Consider the following 23,760-nt stretch of genomic DNA (forward strand, 5'->3'; position numbering starts at 1 on the left):
GCTATCAAGTCTATTTTATGGAATCAATTTTGTGAATTTTTAGATAAAGAAAAAACTAGTCCAAGGTAATACCTGGAGAGAGAGAGAGAGAGAGAGAGAGAGAGAGAGAGAGAGGGGGGGGGGGGGGCAGAGAGTAGGGATTGCTTTAGTATCACGTTTTTAATTGATGACTATTTAGACTTGGACAATATAAACCAGATAGAGGGACTAAAACGTCAACTGACTTGGTACACTTCCTGACATGACCAAAAAAATAATTAGTATTTCTTAGCAGGATTTAAATACAAATTAGGTTGTTCCTTAAATGAACACATCTTACCTTTCTACAAAGGTTCATGGAATTTTGTGATTAGACTGAGAAATGTGCATTAGCTAAATGATAAATGAGTTTACTTTTTGGCAGAATGGAGGTGCGACCACTTGTAAAGACTAAAATTTATGCTAAAACGCATTAATTTTTCCCATGGCAAATTTTATTAATTATATACAAGTACAAAAGTAGGTGTGTGTGTGTGTGTGTGTGTGTGTGTGTGTGTGTGTGTGTGTTTACGACACATGCTCCTAAACTACAGTACAGATTTCAGCCAAATTTGATACACATATTGATTATTGTCTAGGAAGAAGTACTGCAAGAACCACCTACATCCCAAAAGTGATGGGGTGTGGATGAAAAAGTTGGTAACCTAACATCTAGCCTGCTCAGCACAACAGGCGTGTTATGGGATTGTATTGGAATGCATTAAAGGGACCTTCTGAGTGGATGGGCATGGCTGAGCAGAGTGTGCAGAGGGGGAGATGGACAGACAGAGAGGGCAGAGAAAGGGGAAGGATGGGGTGGACAGAGAGGGTAGGAGGATGGGATGGACAGGTAGGGGGAGGAGGGGATGGGCAGGTAGGGGGAGGAGGGGATGGGCAGGTAGGGGGAGGAGGGGATGGGCAGGTATGGGGAGGAGGGGATGGGTAAAGTGGGAAAGAGCAGATAGACAAGTACGAGGAGGAGGCGATGGACAAAGTGGAGGAGGGGGGGATGGACAGTCAGGGGGAGGGGGGGATGGACAGTCAGGGGGAGGGGGGGATGGACAGGCAGGGGGAGGAGGGGATGGACAGAGAGATGGGATGGAGAGCATGAGGGAAGGAGGGAATGGTGAGGGGAAGAGGGCAGAAGGGAGGGAAGGGGAGGAGGGAGGAGGAGGAGGAGGAGGAGGAGGAGGAGGAGATGAACAGAGAGAGGGGGAGGGGGACTGGAAGGAGGAGGAGATTGACAGAGACAGGGAAATGACGGGATGGACAGAGAGAGTAGATGGAGAGAGAGAGAGAGAGAGAGAGAGAGAGAGAGAGAGAGAGAGGAGGAGGGGATGGGGAGAGCCAGTAGATGGACAGAGTGATGGGAAGGAGCAGAGAGGGGGAGTATGAGACACATGCAGGAGGCAGGTGGAGAGAGGTAGTGGGCAGCTGGAGAAGAAAGAGGGAGAGGAAAATATGGACAGAGATATGATGAGGAGGATATGGACAGTGAGATGGGGGAGAAGGTTACGCATAGAGAAAAGGGAGAGGAGGACATGTGAGCAATACACAAGTGTCAAGTGCACACATGGGCAAAGTTGCGTTCTACCAGTTGACATCACAGCAGCTGAGAAGAGTGCTTCACCTACCATCTTTGAAGGATGCCATGGGTATAACAAGTCTTATTGTATTTTATCCTTATAAGCATTTTGTCATATTTTATTGTTAATCTAGTAAGGTTTCTATTACTTTCTAAATTAAATTACAGGTCTGATGATTGTCATGTGATATGACCGAAACTGGTCACCTATGTTATTGCAGCATACGTGGTGCGATCAAGCCTGAATTTTAAAACGAAATATTTTTTTAAAAATTAAAATGTATACTGAGAGCAGTACTGTGCAGTTTTAACTAGCTGAATAGAAATTAGTGGGTGCTAAATTTATATTTCATAAATTCTGGAGTACCTGCAACCAGAATATAGCTGTAGCAGTAATGCAACCACAAACAAAAAATGTTGGACACTAGTGTAACACAGAAACAATCAAGTTTCTGCACACCCATTTTTGCTTACTGAATATTCTTAATTTAATGTCTGACAGTGAAATGAAGTTGACAGTCCAAAATATGACCCGTGCTACAAGACTGTATAGTGATTTGTTTTTTTCTTCATCTAGAGTACTTTGCACTATAGAGTATAACAGAAAAATAATTCCAAAGCAAAAGAAACTAATAATATTTTTTATATTATTCCACCAAACAAACATTATAAAATTGAGGTGAATGTAATGTTCTTGCCAATAAATCACACCAAGACTAACCACATGAGACTAAAATGACATACAGTGGGAACCATAACTGTCAGCTCCTCCTTTTTACTATGGTAAAGAGAAAGGGGGGGGGGGGGGAAAAAGAGGGGGGGGGGAGGAGAAAGAGGGGGGGGGGAGAAAGAGGGGGGGAGAAAGAGGGGGGGGGAGAGAAAGAGAGAGAGAGAGAGAGAGAGAGAGAGAGAGAGAGAGAGAATACACACATGTAAAGTGGGCAGATATTTTTTAACAAGCCAACAGTGCATAAACAGCTTCCTATCTGGTGATCTGATTGCAATAAGACATAAGAAAACAAATTTTGCTGTTGAGGAAGTATTCTTTTTTTCTTCCTCCCTGCGCTATGCAATTACTGCCAAGCAGGGGGTGGGGGAGGGAGAGGGGGGAGAGAGAGAGAGAGAGAGAGAGAGAGAGAGAGAGAGAGAGAGAGAGAGAGAGAGAGTCTCAGAATCTACATACTGTATGAGTGGGTAGGAGAGAAGGGACTGTGATAGGAAAGGAAGGGGGCAAGATCATTTTGCAAATGAAACTGCTTGAAAAGAACACTAAGTCAAAACCACTTCACACATAACTGAAAAATGTCTATCTTATTTGTTGGGAATGAAAATGGCTACTTTGTGGCACATACAGGAACAAAATATCCATGTAAATCATACAAATCAATGTAAAGAAGTAGTACCTAAATGAAACCAGAAATAATCATGAGTACAAGAGAAGTGAGCTCATGTTCATACTTTAAGTCTTTGAAAGGGTTTATTCGGTATCCTTTAAGCCTTTTGATCCTCATCTTGATTCTACTTATATCATTCCCCATGAGTCCAACATCAATCTGAATGTTAACCCTTTCAAGACAGCTTCAAAAAGTCAAAATAAAATTTACATTGGGTTGGCACTTAAAAGGCATTTTTCAAAATTTTCGGTAATATTTCTTGGGTTCCAGTACTTTTTAACAGTTAATAAACCTCATTTTGTCAACTGTGATCTCTTATGTGGGAGCAGTAAAACCAATACATCCACTGTTTATCCAAGGCTTCTGATTTGGTATGTAGGTTTTCAGCTCCTGTGTCATAATTTATAGTTTTCCCCAATAAACTATCACTTCTTGCACAGCTATTGCAGCATTAAGATACACAGTTAATTTTGACATTTGTCAATTGTAAAATAAATCCATTAATGTTTGTTTGACAGTAAATGTAGACTGTGAAAAATAGTCGCTAACACATGTATAAGGCTATCTTCTAAGTGCTAGATTGTAAAACAAATGGTTTTTTAATATATTTACCTGCTTGATTTTGTAATGTGTGCTGATGTGGCATTGACTATAAACAAAATAAACATAATTATAGCTAATGGACTTTTCCAGCAGTGATGATGAACCCATCAGTTAGATTCACAAGATTGAATTTTTTAACAAATGAAAGACAACACAGCACTACATAAGAAATTATAGCCAACTATTGAGATGGCTGTGTGTATATAACTGATACTGTAAATCTCTTTTGAGATTGCTTAAATAATGTTAACTGCCTGAACAGCAGTAAATAATCAATGGAAAATTTCAACTAAACAATTGACATGAGAGAGAGAGAAAGCTGCCTATAAAGCAACTAAAAGAAGTCAACAGCAAAATTACGTTTGTGTGGTATGTCAAATTTGAATAAACAATACTGTTGTCAATATACACAACACCCATTCCTCCTTGGAAATAACATCTCAAAAATATAAAACATAGCTACAAATTTACAATGATCACATTTGTTTTACAAAACCAATGAATTTCCTTCCTTCTTTATATGATTTTGTTTTTTGTTATTATTATTAATACAGTAGTAGTTGTTGTTGCACCTCCCGCTGCAGAACTGCAGTAATATTTAATTCTACAATTCTCACTAGATCTAGCATTGTAACCTGATACCTACAAATGCTCAAAAAGGAACTCTGGAGACAGAAACACAGTCCTCACAAACTACTGGAAAAGGCATTATCAGATTAAACAAATGTACGGAACATAATGATCAGTAACATGGGAGAACACAAAACAAAAGTATTGCAAACCAACAACAATGACAACACAGAGAGAGAGAGAGAGAGAGAGAGAGAGAGAGAGAGAGAGAGAGAGAGAGAGGAGGAGGGGGGCAGGGAGAGGGGAGGGGGGGGGGGGGTCTTCAGAAACTATATCAATATTACAGTCTGTCTGTCACTAACAACACAAACAAGAAAAGCACCACACGATAAAATTATATGAAAATGTATAGATCGAAAATGAAAAAGCAGCCATGTCACAAAAGCATGCACAAAGTTACTTTCTGCAATAAACCATCAAGAAATACCATGTTAAGGATATTAACAGTTATAAGTAACTTTCAAAATATTTGTTTCCTTAACAACAACTATGATTAACCCATCAATATTGTTCAACTATCCATGTAATTAATTCTGCTGAGTCCACAGCACCTTGCAACATTTTTTTTCTGTGTTACATTATTAAACAGTCTTCTGACATAGCAAGTACCACTAAATACATCAAATATGTACAATGCAATACTCAAACTTTCTTAATAGCCTCATGAAAGACTTATAAAAATAAGCATTTCTTACAACACTGCCACAAAATATATTCACACGTTTACCAACATCTGCTGGTTTTTTTGTACCTCAGGTACCATTGCTATCACAAACATTATTACAATTTGATGCCAACATCACAGAGTAATGCAGCAGCAAATAATTACATTCGACCTGCGTTGCTTCACTTCTAACAACACAATGTTATACACAATTAGGAATCGACCACAATGCACTAGTATGACAGAGTTGGTCTCACATCCAAATCAGTGTTACTATTTTTCAGGTGTTCCCGAAACTGCTGAAGCTCAGCTGGAGAGATTCCTTGCCAACTTTCTAGTTCAGACAAAACCCTGAGATTATCACAGTGGTTCATTAACAAATTTACAGTATGCATACTCAAATTATCACTATACAAAATTTTTAATTCTTCAAGTTTTTGCATTGGGTTGACTGACAGAACTTTAGCCATTGTGTCATCACCAATACCAGTAGAGGAACCTAACTGTATATACTTAATGTTAAAACAACTAGATAATAAAAATTCAAGATGTACAAGTGCACAGTCTACAACACACATTATGTATTCCAAATACTGGAAAGGTTTAACTGAAAGTGTCTTCATTGATACAGATGTATGCTCTAGAAAATCACAGTTATAAAAAACTAATTTTTTTAAGTTTGGGCAAAACTGGCTAATGTATATAAGTGCATTTAGATCGATTTCTTCCACATGTTCAAGGTGCAACCATGTCAGATTTTGTCCTTTGACTTCCAACAAAAGCTTGACATGGTCAGTATAAAAATCACAAGACATAAGTTTCAGTTCTCTTAAATCATTTAGAGCTGCAAGTACTGTAAGGTCACTAATTCTTTCATCATGGTAAATGGAAACATGTCTGACACAAGGACACATCTCTATAAGTAAATTTAAATGATAGGTTGTCACATCTCGGCTCTGGAAAATATGTAATCCCAGTGGATGAGAATATGTGCCAGAAAACCGTAAATGTTCAAGAATGGTGCCAAATTCATCACAGCGCCCAAGATCTCTTAAGTTTTTTAAACCCACTAACAATTCAGCATAGCCTTCAATAGATACAGAAGTTCGATATAACAGTAACTGCCTCAAATCCTGGCAATTCAATAAAGATGGTATACTGCGATCAGTTACAGAGCGTGATGAAGTAACATCTAAGATGCGTAACCTACTACAGTTGTTTGCTACAATTGATATAATATGATCAGTACAGTCAAAACAAAGACAAAGCGATACTAAATTTTTCATTGCTGTGATGCCCTGTATAACTGTCTTTTCAAAGTCAGAAGTTTTCCAGCCACCAGAACCAGATCCAAGATTCAAAGTTTCAAGGCCAGTCATCTTCTCTAATGTTTGATACAAAACATGTCGCATAATTTTTGGCCACACTGAGATATTCATTTCACGTAGATGATAGTTGACTGCAACTTCTGTTAACTTAACAACTATATTCATTTTATTGAGAAAGAGCCACATAGGTTGATCCTGGCTATAAGAATCTTTTGTTTCTTTTATTAATTCACTGACTGATGTTAAAATATGAGTAGCCATTTTATCAAACAGAGATCTAGGAACACTTGAGTATAATAGTTCATTCAGCCATTGGAAGGTGTTCTGCAAATACTCAGGACGTTGAGTTGGCATTTCATGTGAAATAGGTGATCCTGGAGATATCATGATGCGGCCTATGTGTGCCACAAACTGACCAACAGCTGCAAGACTCAATCTTTCTAAAGATAAGGGCTGTTTTTTCTTAGGCATTGTTACTAACAGAATGCACTTGTCAAGCACAGAACTGCAAAGAAAATAATTATATTTAGAATTTTAAACAATGTCTATAAATTAGTGCATCATAATATTTTTCATAAAAGAGTACAATTATTTAAAACATAAACAAAAAATCCTATTCAGGAAGCTTATTAAATACATTACCTTATCAGCACTTCTTTAAGTTGATGCAGTAATGCTATTTAAAGTTATAAACAAATTTAATATTTGTGGCTGGAATATTAACCGGTTCAAAACTTATAAACACGTATGTACAGCCTCAGGTTCTAATTTCAAAGTTCAAAGAAAGCAATTAACTGGTTCACATATGCGGATCAGAACATAATGTCATGATCTAATAGACCGCTTTGTTTAAATACAATTTATGACAAGTGGTTTAACTGGTCTCACTGATGTTTGAAGCAGCAATGGAAGAAATCTTGGATAAATTTTTTGCTGCTACATCACTTGAGAAGAATAAATGGGTTGACAGATGCTGAAGACACAGCTAACAAGGAGTGACTGAATAAATGGGAAATTGAAATTAAAAGTGTGTGTTACAGGATGGTGTGAGGGAGAGTGCATAAGAAGAGGGTGAGTGAATGAGACATGAAGGGGACAAAAAATGGAAAATGAGGGATTCAAATGCACATTTGACTGACACAGGACCAAATGTAAAACAAGTAGCAGACCAGTCTTATTGCATAATGCCACAATATTAGCACACATTCTTTCCATAGACAATTGACCATTACGTAATTGCTAGAGTCTTTATACATCTCATGTTTCATCACCAATTGTCGGTCTTTTTAACATGTGCAGCTGTTCAGATGATAGTGCACATTTAACACCTACTTTGTGGTGGCTTGTAGACATCATTACTGTACAAGCAACTGTAGGTACCAAAAAAGCTGTTCCACCTGTAAAGATCATCTAACAAGATGATATTTTGCTGAAACTTATCCCGCCAGATTGAAACTAGCAACACCACCATTTGTTCTACCAATAACAACTGAAATATCCGACAAATGCGAACACATGTGCACTCACTCTCTCTCTCTCTCTAGCAAGAATTAACTTGGTCACGTGACTAGGTACACCATGCTCCAGTTCAAAGTAGTGCATGTTGTTTGCCTTACAGTGGAAACATGAAAAATTATCATGGAATATCCTTTTGCAGGCAGCCACAGTGACTTGCTGCTAACAAAAATTTATTGGTGATGATAAGAAGAAAGCAGTGACAGCACACACAGAAATGTTAATGCTGGGTAATTATGGTAGGAGGGGCACCATGAGGAGATGAGTGGAATTCTTGTATTCACCACAAAGAAAAACAGCAAAGTGCAGACAGTAAATATGCCACTGACAATACGGATAAATGTGTTATTAGGAAGCAACTTCTGTGATATTACAAACAATAAAAGGAAATACCAACTTTGTGAAAACCCCATGGCTTATGTCGCAAGGAAATGGACGTCAATACTTGCAAACAAACTCTGACAAGGTGAGGGCACAGCATCAGTGATGGGCATCAGAGAATGAATTGAATGCCAATGTGGTTTAAGTTCATAGCTATTTCAACCTGAATCCGTTCAACTCAGTGGGTCTTCATTAAGGCTATACCATACCCAGAAAAAGAGACAAATTGCGTTTACTTACCAGCCATTAAAATAGCCTAAGTTTTTAAGACAGTACTACCTCACAATGTGAAGGTGACAGGCTACTGTGCTGATGGGCACTAGTTGTTTCATGCCCCACTAGCAGATAATGAGTTGGATGCAGATGAACTGGCAAGAGAATCATAGTGGAATAGTGCACAACACTGCCACAGAGGACATGTGCTAAGTGTTGCAAGGCAGACCGTCCAATCCAGGCATTTACCTGTCAGCGGCAATAGGCCTGTCTGGGCAGTTCTTATGTGAACATCATCTGCTTTTACCTCACACTGTACTCTGTTTTTGCTGTGCTCAGTTACTCACACTCAATGGCCATGTTGTGTTTGCTCTAGGCTCATCTCCACGCAGCGTTCAGACACCCTCCTGCTCCGCAGATTCACCCTCTGCTCAAATTATTCTTGGAACCGAGAGCTCTATGAAACCCGAAATAGAAAGCGAAAAGAATAGCAAGTCATAGAACATATATCAGAATGACGCAGTAGACATCATAGGATGGGGAGTGTTCACCGGCATCGAGAAAAATATTGTGTCTATCAAGGTCAGAACCAAGTCTGACTGTGAAGTTACCTTGATGCAATTAGCAACTCAAGTTAATTACTGGATGTCATTGCCAGCCACCCAAGTCCATTGTAACAGTTGTAGAATCATTCAACGGAAGTCTATGTTCAGTAGCATGGAAATACCTGATCATGCAATATTAGTCAGAGATGACTTTAATCTGCCGAGTATAGACTGGGACACTGTGGATTGATTGCATGTGGTATGGACAGTCTTCTGAAGTACCTTTGAACACATTTTGCTAAAGTTTCCTTGAACAACTACTTAGACAACCCACACACACTGAAATATTTTAGACCTAGTAGCTACAAACAGGCCTGACCTTATCAATAGTGTCAGTGATTAGACAGGGAATAGTGAACAAGACATCATTATAGTGACAATGGTTACTCAAGTTAACACAACAATCAAAAGACTGCAGCAGTATTTCTGCTAAAACAAGCTGATACGCAGTTTTTGGCATCCCATTTAGACAACGAATGGACATCAGTGAGTTCCAACATGATGGATATAGAGGAATTATGAACAAGGTTGAAACTGATTGTAAATCACGCTCTGAAGACTTATGTGTAATAAGGGATAATAACCTCTGTGGTTTAATAACAAAATTCAGAAAATGCTGAGGATTCAGACTGTTGCACTTTTGATTCAAAAAAGAATGTCCAAATGTTGACATGCAAAATTTAGCAGAAATTTACACAAGGCTCACAACAACTTCCACTGTCATACCTTTGTGAAAGTTCTTGCCAAGAACTCAAGCAACTTCAGTGCATACATAAAATCACAAAGTGGGTCAAAGGTTTCTATCCCATCACTCATCAACCAGCCTGAGTTGGCAATCTATCACACCAAAAGGAAAACTAAAGTTTGAAATTCACACTTAAGAAAACATTCATGCAGGATGGTGATCAAATATACCATCATTTGACTGTCGCACAGACTCCCACATGGAGGCCATAGAAACAGGCATCCCTGCTGTCGAGAAGCAATTGAAAGAGTTGAAAACAAATAAGTTGCAAGGTCCGGGTGGAATCCCTATTTGGTTTTACAGAGAGTCTGTCCCTTACTCAGCCTGCATTTATCACAAATTCTCTCTCACCACGGGCAAAGTTCCAAACAACTGGAATAAAAATGCATGGTATTCCTTATGTAAGGAACATAACAGAGCAGTCCCACATAATTATATACCATTATCCTTAACATTGGTCTGCTGCAGAATTCTTGAAAATATTCTGAGTTTGAATGTAATAAATTTCCTTGAGACAGAAAAGCTTCTGTCCACGAATCAGCACAGACTTAGAAAGCGTCACTCATGGAAACTCAAGACTGCCCTTCTCTCATATGATATCCTGAGAACAACGGATGAAGGGCAACAGGTAGATTCCACGTTTTAGAATTCTGGAAAATGTGTGACACGAGGCCCCGCTGCAGACTGTTACCAAAGATACGAGCATATGGAATAGGTCCTCATAAATGTGAGTGGCTCAAAGACTTCTTAAGTAATAGAAACCAGTACATTGCCCTCGATACTGAGCGTCCATCAGAAACAAAGGTACCGTTAGGAGTGCCCCAGAGAAGTGTTGTAGGACCACTCTTCTTCTCTATATACATAAATGATATGATGGACAGGGCGAGCAACAGTTTAGGGCTGTTTGCTGATGGTGCTGTGATGTACAGGACGGTGTCATCGTTGAGTGACTGTAGGAGGATGCAGGATGACATAGACAAACTTTCTAGTAGGTGTTATGAACGGCAGCTTGTTCTAAATGTAGTTAATGGGAATGAGTAGGAAAAACAATCATGTGATGTTTGAATACAGTATTACTGTAGTTTGAATACAATATTACCGTATTTGTAATGTACTGCATGACACAGCCACATCAATCAATATCTAGGTGTAATCTTGCAAAGCGGTATGGAATGGAATGAGCACATAGGTAGTAGTAGGGAAGACAAGTGGTTGCCTCATTTCATTGGGAGAATTTTAGAAAATTCTAGCTCATGTGTAAAGGATATGGCATAAAGAACACTAGTCCAACCCATTCTTGAGTATTGTTCGAATGTTTGAGACCCCCACCAGGTTGGATTAAAGGAAACCATTGATGTGATTCACAGGCGTGCTGCTAGATTTGTTATAGTTGGTTCGATCAGCAGGCAAGTATTATGGAGCTGCTTCATGAACTCAAATGGGAATAGCTGGAGTGAAGACTATGATCTTTTTGCAAGGCACTCTTAAGGAAATTTAGAGAATGGGACTGAATGCAGAATGATTCTACTATCAGTACTGTACATTTCACATAAGGATCACAAACATAAGAAAAATTAGGCCTTGTGTGGAGGCTTATATACAGTTTTTCTCTTGATCTATTTGTGGGTGGAACTGGAAAGGAAATGACTAGCAGTGATACATAGTGCCCTCTGCTACGCACCATATGGTGGCCTGTGGAGTATGTACACTGATCAGCCACAACATTATGAACACCAATCTATTTTCTTATAAACCCGTCCAGGTGACAGCATCATCATCTGGTGAGCAATGACTGCTAGTCAAACATATTTCACCATGCATGTATCAGTGAGTGTGCTGTCTGTGGGTAGAATGGGGAAGGTGTGCAATCTATCTGCATATGACAGGTTCAGATGTGATGGCCCAGAGGCTCGGAACAAGGGTTTCGCAAATGGTATGACTTGTCAAGTGTTCAATGAGTGTTGTAGTGAGTGTTTTCAACACATAGCGAAACCAAGATGAAACCACGTCCAGATGTTGCAGGGTTTGGCGGCCATACCTCATTACAGATGTCAGACGTCGTAGGCTGTGCAGACTGGTAAATCAGGACAGATGGCAAACTGTGGTGGAACTAACATCAGACTTTAATGCTGGGCATATTAAAAGTGTGTCTTAACACACAGTATGCCGAACACTCCTAACAATGGACCTTTGCCGCCAACAACCCATGCATGCGCCAATGTTAACACCACAACATAGACAACTATGACTGAAATGGACATATGACCATCAGCACTGGACCTTGGTGCAGAGATAGAGCACATTGCTTGGTGTGATTATTCCTGAGACCTCCTTCATCACACTGATGGAAGGGCACAAATGCATCATCTTAAAGGGAACAGGGCACCTATACTGTGGAACAGAGACAAGCTGGCAGCAGCTCCATCGGGCTCTGGGGAACATTCACTTGGGCATCCATGGGTCTGATGGAGCTTGTGCAAGGCAACATGATGGCCAATGAGTATTGTACACTGGTTGCAGAACATGTACTCCCCTTCATGACAATCATTTTTCCCACTCTTTCAAAAAGATAAAGCATCATGTCACAAGAACAGGAGTGTGAAGGAGTGGTTCAAGGAACACAGTGGTGAGTTCCAATTGATGTGCTGACACCCCCCCCCCCCCCCCCTCCACCCCAACTTCCCAGATCTGAACCCGATAAAACACATCTGGGATGCGATTGAAAATCATGTCAGAGCTCATCGTCCTCACCCACCTCCCTCTCCAGAATGTAAGGGAATTGGGTGACATTGTGTGTAGGGGGGAGAGAGAGGGGGGCGGGGGTGCACACCCATGTGCCAACTCCCCCCCCAGCAATGTACCAAGGCCTTATTGCTTCCACACCATGACACTTTGCCACTGTTTTTACCTGCATAAGGTGGGCAGACCAGCTATTAGGTAGATGGTCATAATGTTCTGGTTGATCAGTGTATGTAGATGCTCTGCTTCTTCCTGGGTTCAGCTCCCCAAGCTTTTAGGTGGGCAACCATCAGAAAGTATAGTATCATTCTGTGCCGTCAGTGACGGTACCGTGTCGTTGACATGCCTGTGCAGATACTACAGTCGTGACATGGCACTTTCTTACACTTTTAACACTTTTCTTTTCCAGTGTGAGATTGTAGCCATCATGGACCCAGCATGTTTGCAACGCTGGTGGGAGTAGCTGCTCCTCCAGGAGCAGCAATAAAAACTGCAGTATGAGTAGAGATTGAACAGAATGTGGAACTGATCTATATGCAGGCTGCCCTGCTGGCAAGCCAGGCACCTGCTGAGAAGCCTCCTCCTTCACTGCCCTTGACACCATTTGCCAATTTTGATCAGTCTATAGAAATTGGGAGCATTACCTAAGGTTGTTCTTGCTGCACTGACAGGTAAACTATATCATCAATCCATCTCCTAGGGCTGCCTTGTTAATGCCCAGCAGTTTGAGACTGTACACAATCAAGCAAAATTTGAAGCCCTCTATCAAACCTGAGGAACTTAACTTTGAGGATGTATGTCAGTTGCTCATGTAGTACTTTGATCATCAAACCCATGAGGTGGCAGCACAGTTACAGTTTAACCATGGTGGCAGTACAGTTATCATTTAACTAGCACCACAAGTGTCCCAGAGTTACAAATAGCATGGATAACTGATCTGCAGGGATCTCATAGAACTATAAGTTTGAGTATTCCTAATGTCCCACCTCATACTTGGACTTGCTAATTAGGGATGTGATTGTCCTGACCTAATAATCCAAATTAGAACACTGGCACTATTTGACCCATCTTTAGCCTAAATCACCAAGATTGTGGAATCACATGAACACATACAGTAGTGGCAAAGGACACTCTGTCTAACAACTGGCAACTGGCAAAGTAAGATGTGCATGACAAACATCCCTCAGTGCCCTATGGGGTGAGGCAGGCGGCCCTGCCTTCTGCTGAGCCACCATATGTTGATGCCATTGATGATTTGAGTGCAGTGACATCATGGTGCTGCCTTTTTTGGCCCACAATGGTATAGACAGGTTTGAGACAAGTCACACCGGGTGTATAGGGTGTATATGCGGACAAGGAAAAAAATTCTTGATTTTTCCCCAGATTTCCTGGTTAAAAATACACTTTCTCCCAGACCAAAACACACTTTTCCCATGTTAAATGACAGTATACTTTCCCTTGGATCTGAAAAACTTATCAATCCTTTGAAGGGTTAAGGTTTCATGCACTGGCTTGAAATTCCCAGTACATTAGTAAATCACCACGAGTGAGGGAGTGGGGGGGAAGGGGGGGGGGGAGAGTTATATGCAGCCACAAGGACGCTGCATATTTTCATATTACAAAGGTATAAATTTAAATTCCACCAAACTCGGCAAGTTAGTTTCCGAAGCATTGAAATCGAGTTTGCAATGCGCTTTTGTAAGTCAATCATGCCACGTGATCTCGCCAGCCATTGAAAGCATATATTCAGAGCATAGAACACGTGATGTAGTCAGTCAACAGCAACAGCACTGTTAAATAGCGCGAACACATGAGTAGGGAAAGTTAATGGTTTAAATTAATATACAATTGTGGCTGCAAGGGAAGCTACGCTTTCACATATAATACTGGTCTCGAAGATCAATTAACCATCAGAAAAGCTAAGGTTTCACGTATAAATTGGTCTTATTTTTTTACGAGTGTTATAATGCAAGAGCATCAGAATTTCGGAAACCATTCTAAAATACCCAATTCCGTTTAAAGTGTACATTTGTATGTCCAGATTCACAATGAAGAAGGCCCCAACCCGAAATTAAGCTTTTCAGTAAGGTTTTCGGGATGTAAATTTTCTTGGATTATCATTACTGCATTATCTCGAGTTTGGTTCTTTATTATCGTGGTGTCGAATGAAATAAAGACTTGTACCTGGCCGCCGAACTTCTCCGAATAGGGGTCTCCCGGCCAACGATGCCATACGCTCATTTCATTTTATCGACAGTGCCATACGTGCTAGAAGATAAAAAAGTGTACTTGAAATCCAGCAAACAGTTGAAACTAGCCAATAGTATGGAATGAAACACTTCGTTTCAAATAAATTGACTGCCTCAGTGGAAAAGATTAATAACAACCAAATTTCTTTAGCAACCCAACAAATATAACTTCACCGTTCTGCAAGGTGATTAATGCTTGACTGTTAAAAACCTGGAATTAAAATAAAACCAAAAACCTGAAACGAATAACGTATTTTAGCCTTGCATAATTATGTGATCTATTTTATCTATGAATCTGCAAAATCTATGAATTGATGGCTCTCAGCCACAGAAATCCGTTTTGTTTTCATTTGACACGAGATCTGTAAACGAAGAGGAAACAACAAAATAACTAAATGTGTCCCAAAAAAAATTTCTGTGTTGCATCTGGCTGCTTGCTACAGCCACACTTCCAAGTAGCCAGAAGCAGGAGAACGTACTGTTCTACACAACTGGCATATTCTCTAACGAAGCAAACACAAACAACTGTGAAGTCATGCTCATTGCAAGCAGTTTGCTGTTATGAAGTATTGCATAGTCTTTCATCTGAATGCCTTTAACATGTTTTGTTGTTGGCACATGTTTGCATGTGCAGTTTGTTTTGTTGTAAATGGTGTATTTCCTTTGTAACTTCGGTTTTATTTAATTTTTTTCCCCCGTTTATGTTTTATTGCTGCAATATAATTCTGCAGTAGTGAGGTAGAGTAATATTCTTCGTTAGACTATCAGTTGTTAGCAATCAAAATTACAAAAATTTCATGGAAAACTAATACTCTGAAAAATTCCCGGAGTTCTAAAAGATTCCCATGTTTTTCCTGGTTTTCTCCTGGATGAAAAAATTCCCCGGTTTCTCCCGGATCGTCCGGTTGTACTGTGGCATATACACCCTGTCACAGCACAGTAATCCCTGTTCACAGCATTTTTTGGGTTCTCAGCATCACTCTCCCACTGTACTTGATTTTCCTCAATGGGAAAGTCAGCAGACATGCCCAAACTGTCAGTTGGTGCACATTCAATGGAACTGCCCACATGTAGCTGCCCACATGTAGATGTCATGTGTGGGGTATGTCATAATGTTGGCCATTTGACAATGGTTTGTGACAGTGAGCCTCGGGATGGTCATCGGAGGCCTCAGCGTTTTCCTTTGAATTGGAGGCTGTTTCTGATGCCCCACAAGCAGCACATCAGTGTATTCTGCTTACATTGGTAGTGGATGGGTGGCCAATTGAGTTCGAGGTAGGCAAAAGAACGATGGACAATCTAATTAACTTAAATATGTACAGTCTCTTAGGCTGCCCTGTGACACAATGGCCACTACATCATTGTGTCTCATAGTAAACAAGCATATCCCTTTGAGGGGGCAATTCTCAACCTCTTATCAGCATTCAGAATGGCAAGTTACATTGTTAGTGGTTAATTCACCAGTAGCACAAAGTATTTTTGGGTTAGATGCCATTTCTGTTTTTAGTTTCTAGACTGTTGACAACGTACAGTCAATGTCTCAACAGTTCTCTTGTAACACTTGGACTCTCTTTTCTATGGCTGTACAACCATCTGTTTGAGAATACCCTGGGTCAAGTCAAAAATTCTGAAGCACACATCTCTCAAATTGTACGCAATACTTAAATTTTATGGCCCTACCCCATTCCCTTCATCATGCATGACTAGGTCAGGGTCAAGTTGCAGCACTGGTAGGCCATCGGCATAGTTTCTCCTACTTCACGAAGCCAAAGGGTCACCCCTCTGGCAGTGACTCAGAAGTCAGATGTTGTCGTGTGCCTCTGCAGTGATGTTAAAAAGACTGACCTCAGGGAATGTGTCACGGACTCGTATGCAATTTTCCCACCAGAGGAATTGTTGGCGAAATTGTCATGGGGCCAGTATTTTTCATGCATCAACTTGCATGACATTGTTAATGGGTACAGTTCAGTGGAATTTTCGCATGGGCACCAGCTATGGCGTCTTTTGGATTTGCTGCACCCTGAGTCATATGCCCCAGACCATCAAAGCCCACTGCAATTTTCTTGCTGGCCTGTCATTTGGGGCCAGTCTTCGATCGGCACTGGGTGTCATGATAGGTTGCACAGGTCAGCATTTGCTGGTAGTGGATGTCTATCAGGAGCAGCAATGCAATCAGTTGCATCCGCGACCTATTGGACCCTCACTGCTGCTGTCCATGAGCATGCCAGGTGATGGGTTCAGTCATGGCATTCTTCTGATGCAAGATTCCCTGTTGCTGCAGTGCGCTCATTCACTGCCATCCCCACTATGATATCTACAAACCTACTTTGACTGCAAAACCGGATGTGGACAGGGATACCTCCCATGACTCCCATGGAATTTGATCTGCTGCCATCCTTCCCCCACTCACCAGTGGATGAGGCCTCACCCATGGCAATTCATGTAGACCAACTGTTACCCCAGCCTGCTCTACAGTGGAGCCAGTGTGTCAGCATTGTTCCCTACAATGGTCGATCTGCTGCCAGAAAATCTCACACACACTCCTGTTTCATGCTGGAGGTCACGGCACAGACCTGGCCATTTTTTGGCTCTATGTGGCCTATTCAGTATGGGATTTTTGTATCCAGGACAGCAGATAATGCAAATGAACTAATCTGGGTATTGCAGTGGACTTGTGCAGAACCTGCCACAGATGGAGTCTGCAAGGGATTGCATGGGCAGAGCCACTGACCCAGTTGCTGGTGACAATATACACGGCCCAGCAGTTCTTACACATACATCAGCTATCCTGCCTCATGCTGTACTCTCTTATCCACATACACAGTTACTCAGTCACTCATGCTGGTCACATTGTGTTTGCTCTGTACTCATCTACCTGGTGTTTGGATACACTGCCCCAGTACATCGACTCTAATGTTGAGTTCCATTCTCTCTTCCTAGGTTCAGCTCTCTTGGCTTGTAATCGAGGCTCTATCAGCTACCGTATTTACTCGAATCTAAGCCGCACTTTTTTTCCGGTTTTTGCAATCCAAAAAACCACCTGCAGCTTAGACTCGAGTGCAAAGCCAGCGGAAATTCTGAAAAAAGTTGGTGGGTGCCGCCACAACTTACTTCTCCCGTCGAATAAATGTAGCGCTACGCAGGCATGCTTTGTAGGCACAAAGATAAATACTGGCGCCAAAACCTCTGCGTCAGTAAATAAATTTAAAAAACAAAGGTGGAAGACGAGCTATTTTCAATGTTCCAAGAAAATCCGACTGGCAAGACTGTTTGGGATGTTTGTCAATATGGCCAACTCTACATTCTGAATTTTTTTCCTATCTGTGAGAAGAGATGGTTGCTATAATAGGAACTTTTATAAATTGTAAATCACATGCAGTATTCTCGTGACCATAAGAATAATACACATATAAACATTTTGCCATGTATTGTTTCATGTTTGCCGCTATCTCATTTAAATCCGGTCTGCCTAATAAACTACGAAACTAGAGTGAGACAACAGCAAACGCGGAAGAATATAAATATCATGTCATGTTTATATTCATATTATTCTTATGCTTAATAGTGATACAGTCAGAAATGAAGCACGGCAATTGACTAGATTTTTAAATCTAAGATGACTCTAATTTCTGTGTAGAATGTAATGTACTAAAGAGGCGCCTGCAAAGATTTTCAAACGGAGAAAAATTTTCGCTAAACTCTCGTTCAGAACATCTTCTATCATACGCAGTCTATTATTTGGTTCTTGTTGATCATTATCAAAGAGAGCAGCAGTGTAAGTAACAACAAATAGCAGTTTCTTGCCATTGTTTCGCTAATGAGACGATTCCTCTTTTTAAAAAAGCGGCGGTAGCGCGCACAAAAGCAAGCCATGCCGCGAGCGGCGACAGGCCGTAAACACACACTATCAGAATGCGACAAACAATGCATGACACAGTACAGTAACACATTTTCAGCTTAGAGTGATGTAAACACCTTTAACAAAGAAAACTGCGCTTATCAGATCAAAGAAAAATAAGCTATCAATTCAAACCAAACGAAGCACATGGAAAAGGAAGGGTACCCGTATAAATACAGACGAAACGCCTGACGCATAGCAATCGCTACCTGGTAAAGCTTCACTGCTAACTTACGACTCGAACCAAACTACTGTAGCTGTATCGTCATTCATTCGACCTAAATTGTGTCTCATATTACAATGGACAAACTTTGTTTCGATTTGGAGATGCGGCCTATAATTTTTCTCTCCCCTTGAATTTCGAGTCTCAAATTTCAGGTGCGGCTTAGATTCGGGAAAATATTTTTTCCTTGATTTCGAGTCTCATTTTTCAGGTGCGGCTTAGATTCAAGTGCGGCTTAGATTCGAGTAAATACGGTAGTACAGTGTGGTCAGGAACGGTCTGAAAATCTTGTAAGAGTGTTACAGTGTAGGTTGTACTGAGAAAAAGTTGTTCAGGAAAAAATGTGTATGTTGCACCACTTCCAAGTTAATTAACATTGAACTTAACCAAACAGTCTCCTGCACATGCAAATCCAAGAGCAGGGCAAAGACGGAGTTGCCAAACATCATCTTTGTTTGGTTTTCTAAAAGCGAACAAGAGGGCGATACAAAAATTGGTTGTGGGATGGTAGTAAGGATCACACCCAAGCCAGAGGCTGAACAGTCCCTGCACCATTAGGACAACCGACACTAACTGTATCTGGCAGACTGCTTGAATTTTCATGAGCAACGCCCTCAATGGCTGACCTCAATACTAAGTAACTTGGAAATGGTGCAACAAATCATTTTTTTTCTTACCAATTATTTCTCAGGATGATGTACTCTGAGACACCCTTACAAGCCTTTCAGATTCTGTCTGACCACCCTGTACAGTAATATTCTGTGCTGATAGTGGTGGTACCACAGCATTACCATGCCTGTGCAGATACAAAAGGTTGGGTACCAATCATTAGTGAATTTTGTTATTCTTGCTTTATTTTCACTTTCGATAATGGCCTTCCTTACAATTGTTACACAACAGATGACTAAGAGGGAAAATACAACAGATTCCATATTAAATATGAACTAAGAGCATACAAATTCATTTATTACGTTACGATTTGTAATTTCTAGAGCTACATTCATGATAGACACAATGGAAACATAAACTGTTCTTCCACAATGAATATTGTATGAAGATCGTCTTGCCATACTGGCATTTAAATCCTATATATTTAAGGGGCAGCTATTATCAACAACATTCTAAAATATTACTTTTACAGGTATTGACTTTGAAGCCATAAATTAGTCTCTAATCCAAATTCAGCAGTATCCTCCCTTCTTTTGTGTTGCATACAACAACACACTTCAATAATGACAAAAATGAAATTGTCATATGACCTGTACCGAACTCATGACCCCCAACTGTGCCAGTTCAAAGCCATTCACACTAGGTTATCCAACCATTACAAAAAATCAGCACAATTTTAATAGATGGTAAGGTTATTCATCTCTACCACTTTCCTATGGTGCTACCTTGTGTTCATACGCCCACCAGGATGAAAGGCTTTGGTGTGAGGTACTTTGCACCTTAAACTACATCACCATTGTGTCTGTTCTCCAATCCGCATCGTACATTCTCCACTTGTGAGAAAAACAGTTCCATCTATAAAATTTATTGTTTAAATGTATCAGAGCTAACGACTTCTTAGGTACAAACAAGAAGTTTTAAAAACGCAATGAAATGTCAGTTCATAGACATTATGTTGTGAATAAATGCTGGCAAAGTGATATCACTCTAGGAGTGCGAATTTATCTTTCACTTAATGTTATGCAGGGAACTGGCATGCATAACTGTGGCCTGTGCCAGTGCTTCACTTGATAAGAATACTGGACTGTACGCTATTACAACCTCCCCTCCCAATTTCTAAAGTATAAACATGACGGTGCTAACACCATATGCTGCGTAATACATGGAAGATGGTTTCAAATGCTGTCATCCATTTCACCTACATATAATGTTCTGTATTCATTTTCTCATGAATATATTTTTTGAATATTCTATACATGTGGAACAACTGCTCTCCTACTTCCACCTACTTTCAATTGTTTGTACAAGTTTGTGAAATTTCTACCCATCACCACAAAGAACGTAGTACTGTATATGTGTGGCCTGACAGTGTTTCTCATAGATAATTGCTAGTGTAATCTTTTTCCTTTAATATATCCTGTGTTCTGTGACTGCCTATTGATTTGAGTCTTGTCATCAGTGTTCATATTATCTGTGTTTGTGATGGCTCGTGCTGCATTATTCACGCAGTTGCATTGCCACATTATCTTCTGTTCCCCCTTGCTTTGCTCACTTTGTCATTCTTCAGTCTCTCTACTATAATATCCAGGGGCACCAAATTCATCGTCTTGAATAAAAAAAACCTTGTTTCACAAAGTGTTTAGCATTCAGCGCATGTTGGTCTATCGATTGATCATATTATTTTGAAATGTATTCCTGTTGTTTTTTGAAAATTTTTGAACAAATTCTATGTTGATATCTGAATGAATCATTAATTAATTTTTGAATGCTTGTGCATAATGTACATGACGTCTCTGCCAGGGGAGTCCCTGTTGCATCTAGAAATAAAAACCTTTCCCACAGACAAAATGGGATGCGGCTATACAATCTGAGCCAAATACACCTGAACGTGTGAATACCAATCACTGTTTGTTTATGTGCTCAACTGGGTGTGCGAACGATAAGCATTGTTATAATTATTAGCAAAATCCATGGATTCTGACAGCCAGAGTAGAAATAAATGACTAACACAAATACCGGGTAAGAAAGATTATCTTCTCGGAGTATGAAAATGAAATTTTGACAGAAAACTTTTGCCAGATCACTACACTACTAAGGGTCAATTGTACAGTGCCCGGTTAGCAGTCGCTAACTTCTATTCTCGGAATAGTATGGAAAACACATCGCACAAATATGTAATAATGCCTAACCGGAGAATAAATGCAGGCTAATTGAACCGGTGATTCTGGCAGGGTTAGCGAAGTTAACCAGAGAATAAGTTGAGATTATGGTAGAAATAGATACAGAATTAGTGATAAGAAGATCAATTGTTAGAATGAGGAAGGAGAAGAAACAGGGACATCACACAAATTATATGGAAGAATATGACGATTCCAAATTTAAATAAAAATTTTGTAGTACTGCATTCTGATCACATGCTTCAGAAACTGGAGTGTATCACTGAAATGTGAACTACTTCCTAACATAAAACTTTCTGCTTGTAGTAGGCCTAATAGGCATTTGATATCGGTACTTTATGAATTATGTCATGTTATTTACGTAAATGAGGTAGATAAAAATGACCATTTGTGAAGAAGCAGTCTCGCTTATTTGGCGTGTGTTACAATTGCTACATATTAGAAACACCTATTTCATTTTATCTAGCAGACAGTGACAAAATAGACATAATCAAAAGGAGAAACCACACTACTCTTGGGTACTATCCGTATTAACAGCTTTTTCAGTATTAGACAATGACATTTTGATTTTTCAAGTAGCAACACATCTGACAAACAATGATGCAAGGTAATAGATTCTTTTGCAGAAAGCAAAGCACACTTTGTAAAGCTGAAGCAAGTTTAGAGAAAAAAATGCTGGGATCTAAGGACTGACAAAATGTTTGCTGTCTTGCTTGTCTCTAGTCTTTACTGCTTTTATGTTTCTTATATTTAATGTTATGTTACAATACAGAGAAAGTTATTAGTTAATACACAATAAAGAGCGCAAATTTTCTGAAGAGTTCTTATTCTCCTGTTCTCCTGGTCACAACGAATCCCTGGCAGTATTAATTGTGAGTTTTTTAAGTGGGTGGAGGGGGGGGGGGGGGGGGGGGGCAGGATGTCAAACTGGACAACTGAGGTAGGAGAGCACCACACGACATTTTAATTTCCACTACCCTGAATAAAGACTTGATGGCATTCATTACAAAATAAATGCATTTGCATTCCACACAGCAAAATACAGTGACATGCCATAGAGGAATGCTGTGTTAAGAGGCATGGCACTGCACTTTGGCATACTGAAGACCAAATAACATGTTTTACATTTCCTCAAACATAAATGTTTTATATATCAAACTCTTCAGAAAGAGCTGCACTACAAAATGAACATATTTTTGAAAAAATCGATTTTTTTTTTAAATTTTCAACATCCTATCTCACAGGCTCAAGGGTAGGGGGTCCCCCCTATGAAGTTTTTGCCCTGGTTTGGAACTATCATAGGCTGAGAACTGACACTTCAGGAGGAACATCTTGAGGTGTGAAGTAGATTCCCCGTATTCTACACAGAACACACATGTAATATTACATTTCATTTAGTTCGCTGACACTCGAAAACTATTCCATGTACAAAGATGCAGCTAGCCTCAGTGGTTCTGGAAGTGCTGCACTATGTTTTCAGTTTAGTTTTATTAATAGTAACGAATCTTTAAAATGATAATTATAAATTTCACAAAAATGCATTTCCAGCCAATGTTACAGGATGTTTTACATGTGAGAAACCTCTGTGTTATTTAATTTAGGTGATCATGTGCAAATGAACTCTTAACAATACAACAAATTTTCATTTCCTCAAAATTTAAACTCTGTCGGAGATCTCTAATGAGACTTACTTTAAGTTACATTTGACACATGATGTTGCATGCATCTCAATAGTTGCCCGTTTGGTTTTACCGAGAAAAACAGAGGGCTAGGTTTATTATTAGCCTGTTATTACATTTTCTGATCAAGCTTTCTACTTATTTGCAACATAACAAAAAATGTGCCTCTTAATTGAGGTCAGGATGCTTATCTTATTAGCTGGAAAGAAAGGAGGAGGAGGAGGAGATTAGTGTTTAATGTCCTGTTGACAACAAGGTCATTAGAGACAGAGCACAAGCTCGGATTAGGAAAGTGTAGGGAAGGAAATTGGTCGTGCCCTTTCAAAGGAATTATCCTGGCATTTGCCTGAAGCGATTTAGGGAAATCGCGGAAAACCTAAGTCAGGATGGGAGGAGGTGAGTTTGAACTGTTGTCCTCCCAAATGCAAGCCCAGTGTGCTAACCA

At 40.0% G+C, this 23,760-nt stretch overlaps 1 protein-coding gene across 3 annotated transcripts in view; it reads right to left on the reverse strand.

Moving 5' to 3' along the window:
* Positions 1–23,760, reverse strand: part of LOC124591520 (ribonuclease P protein subunit p40-like) — a 221,638-nt gene that overhangs the window by 137,416 nt on the left and 60,462 nt on the right. Inside the window, exon 2 of one of the 3 annotated variants that reach the window (XM_047131738.1) lies at positions 4,616–6,727. The exons of the other annotated variants lie outside the window; for them this stretch is intronic. Within the exon in view, the coding sequence (XP_046987694.1) occupies positions 5,128–6,693 (1,566 nt within the window). The 5' untranslated portion in view covers positions 6,694–6,727 and the 3' untranslated portion in view covers positions 4,616–5,127. Of the gene's footprint in view, positions 1–4,615; positions 6,728–23,760 lie in introns of those variants that run through there. 3 annotated transcript variants of the gene reach the window in all.

This window comes from Schistocerca americana, chromosome 2 (assembly GCF_021461395.2).
Source record: "Schistocerca americana isolate TAMUIC-IGC-003095 chromosome 2, iqSchAmer2.1, whole genome shotgun sequence".
Classification (NCBI taxonomy): domain Eukaryota; kingdom Metazoa; phylum Arthropoda; class Insecta; order Orthoptera; family Acrididae; genus Schistocerca; species Schistocerca americana.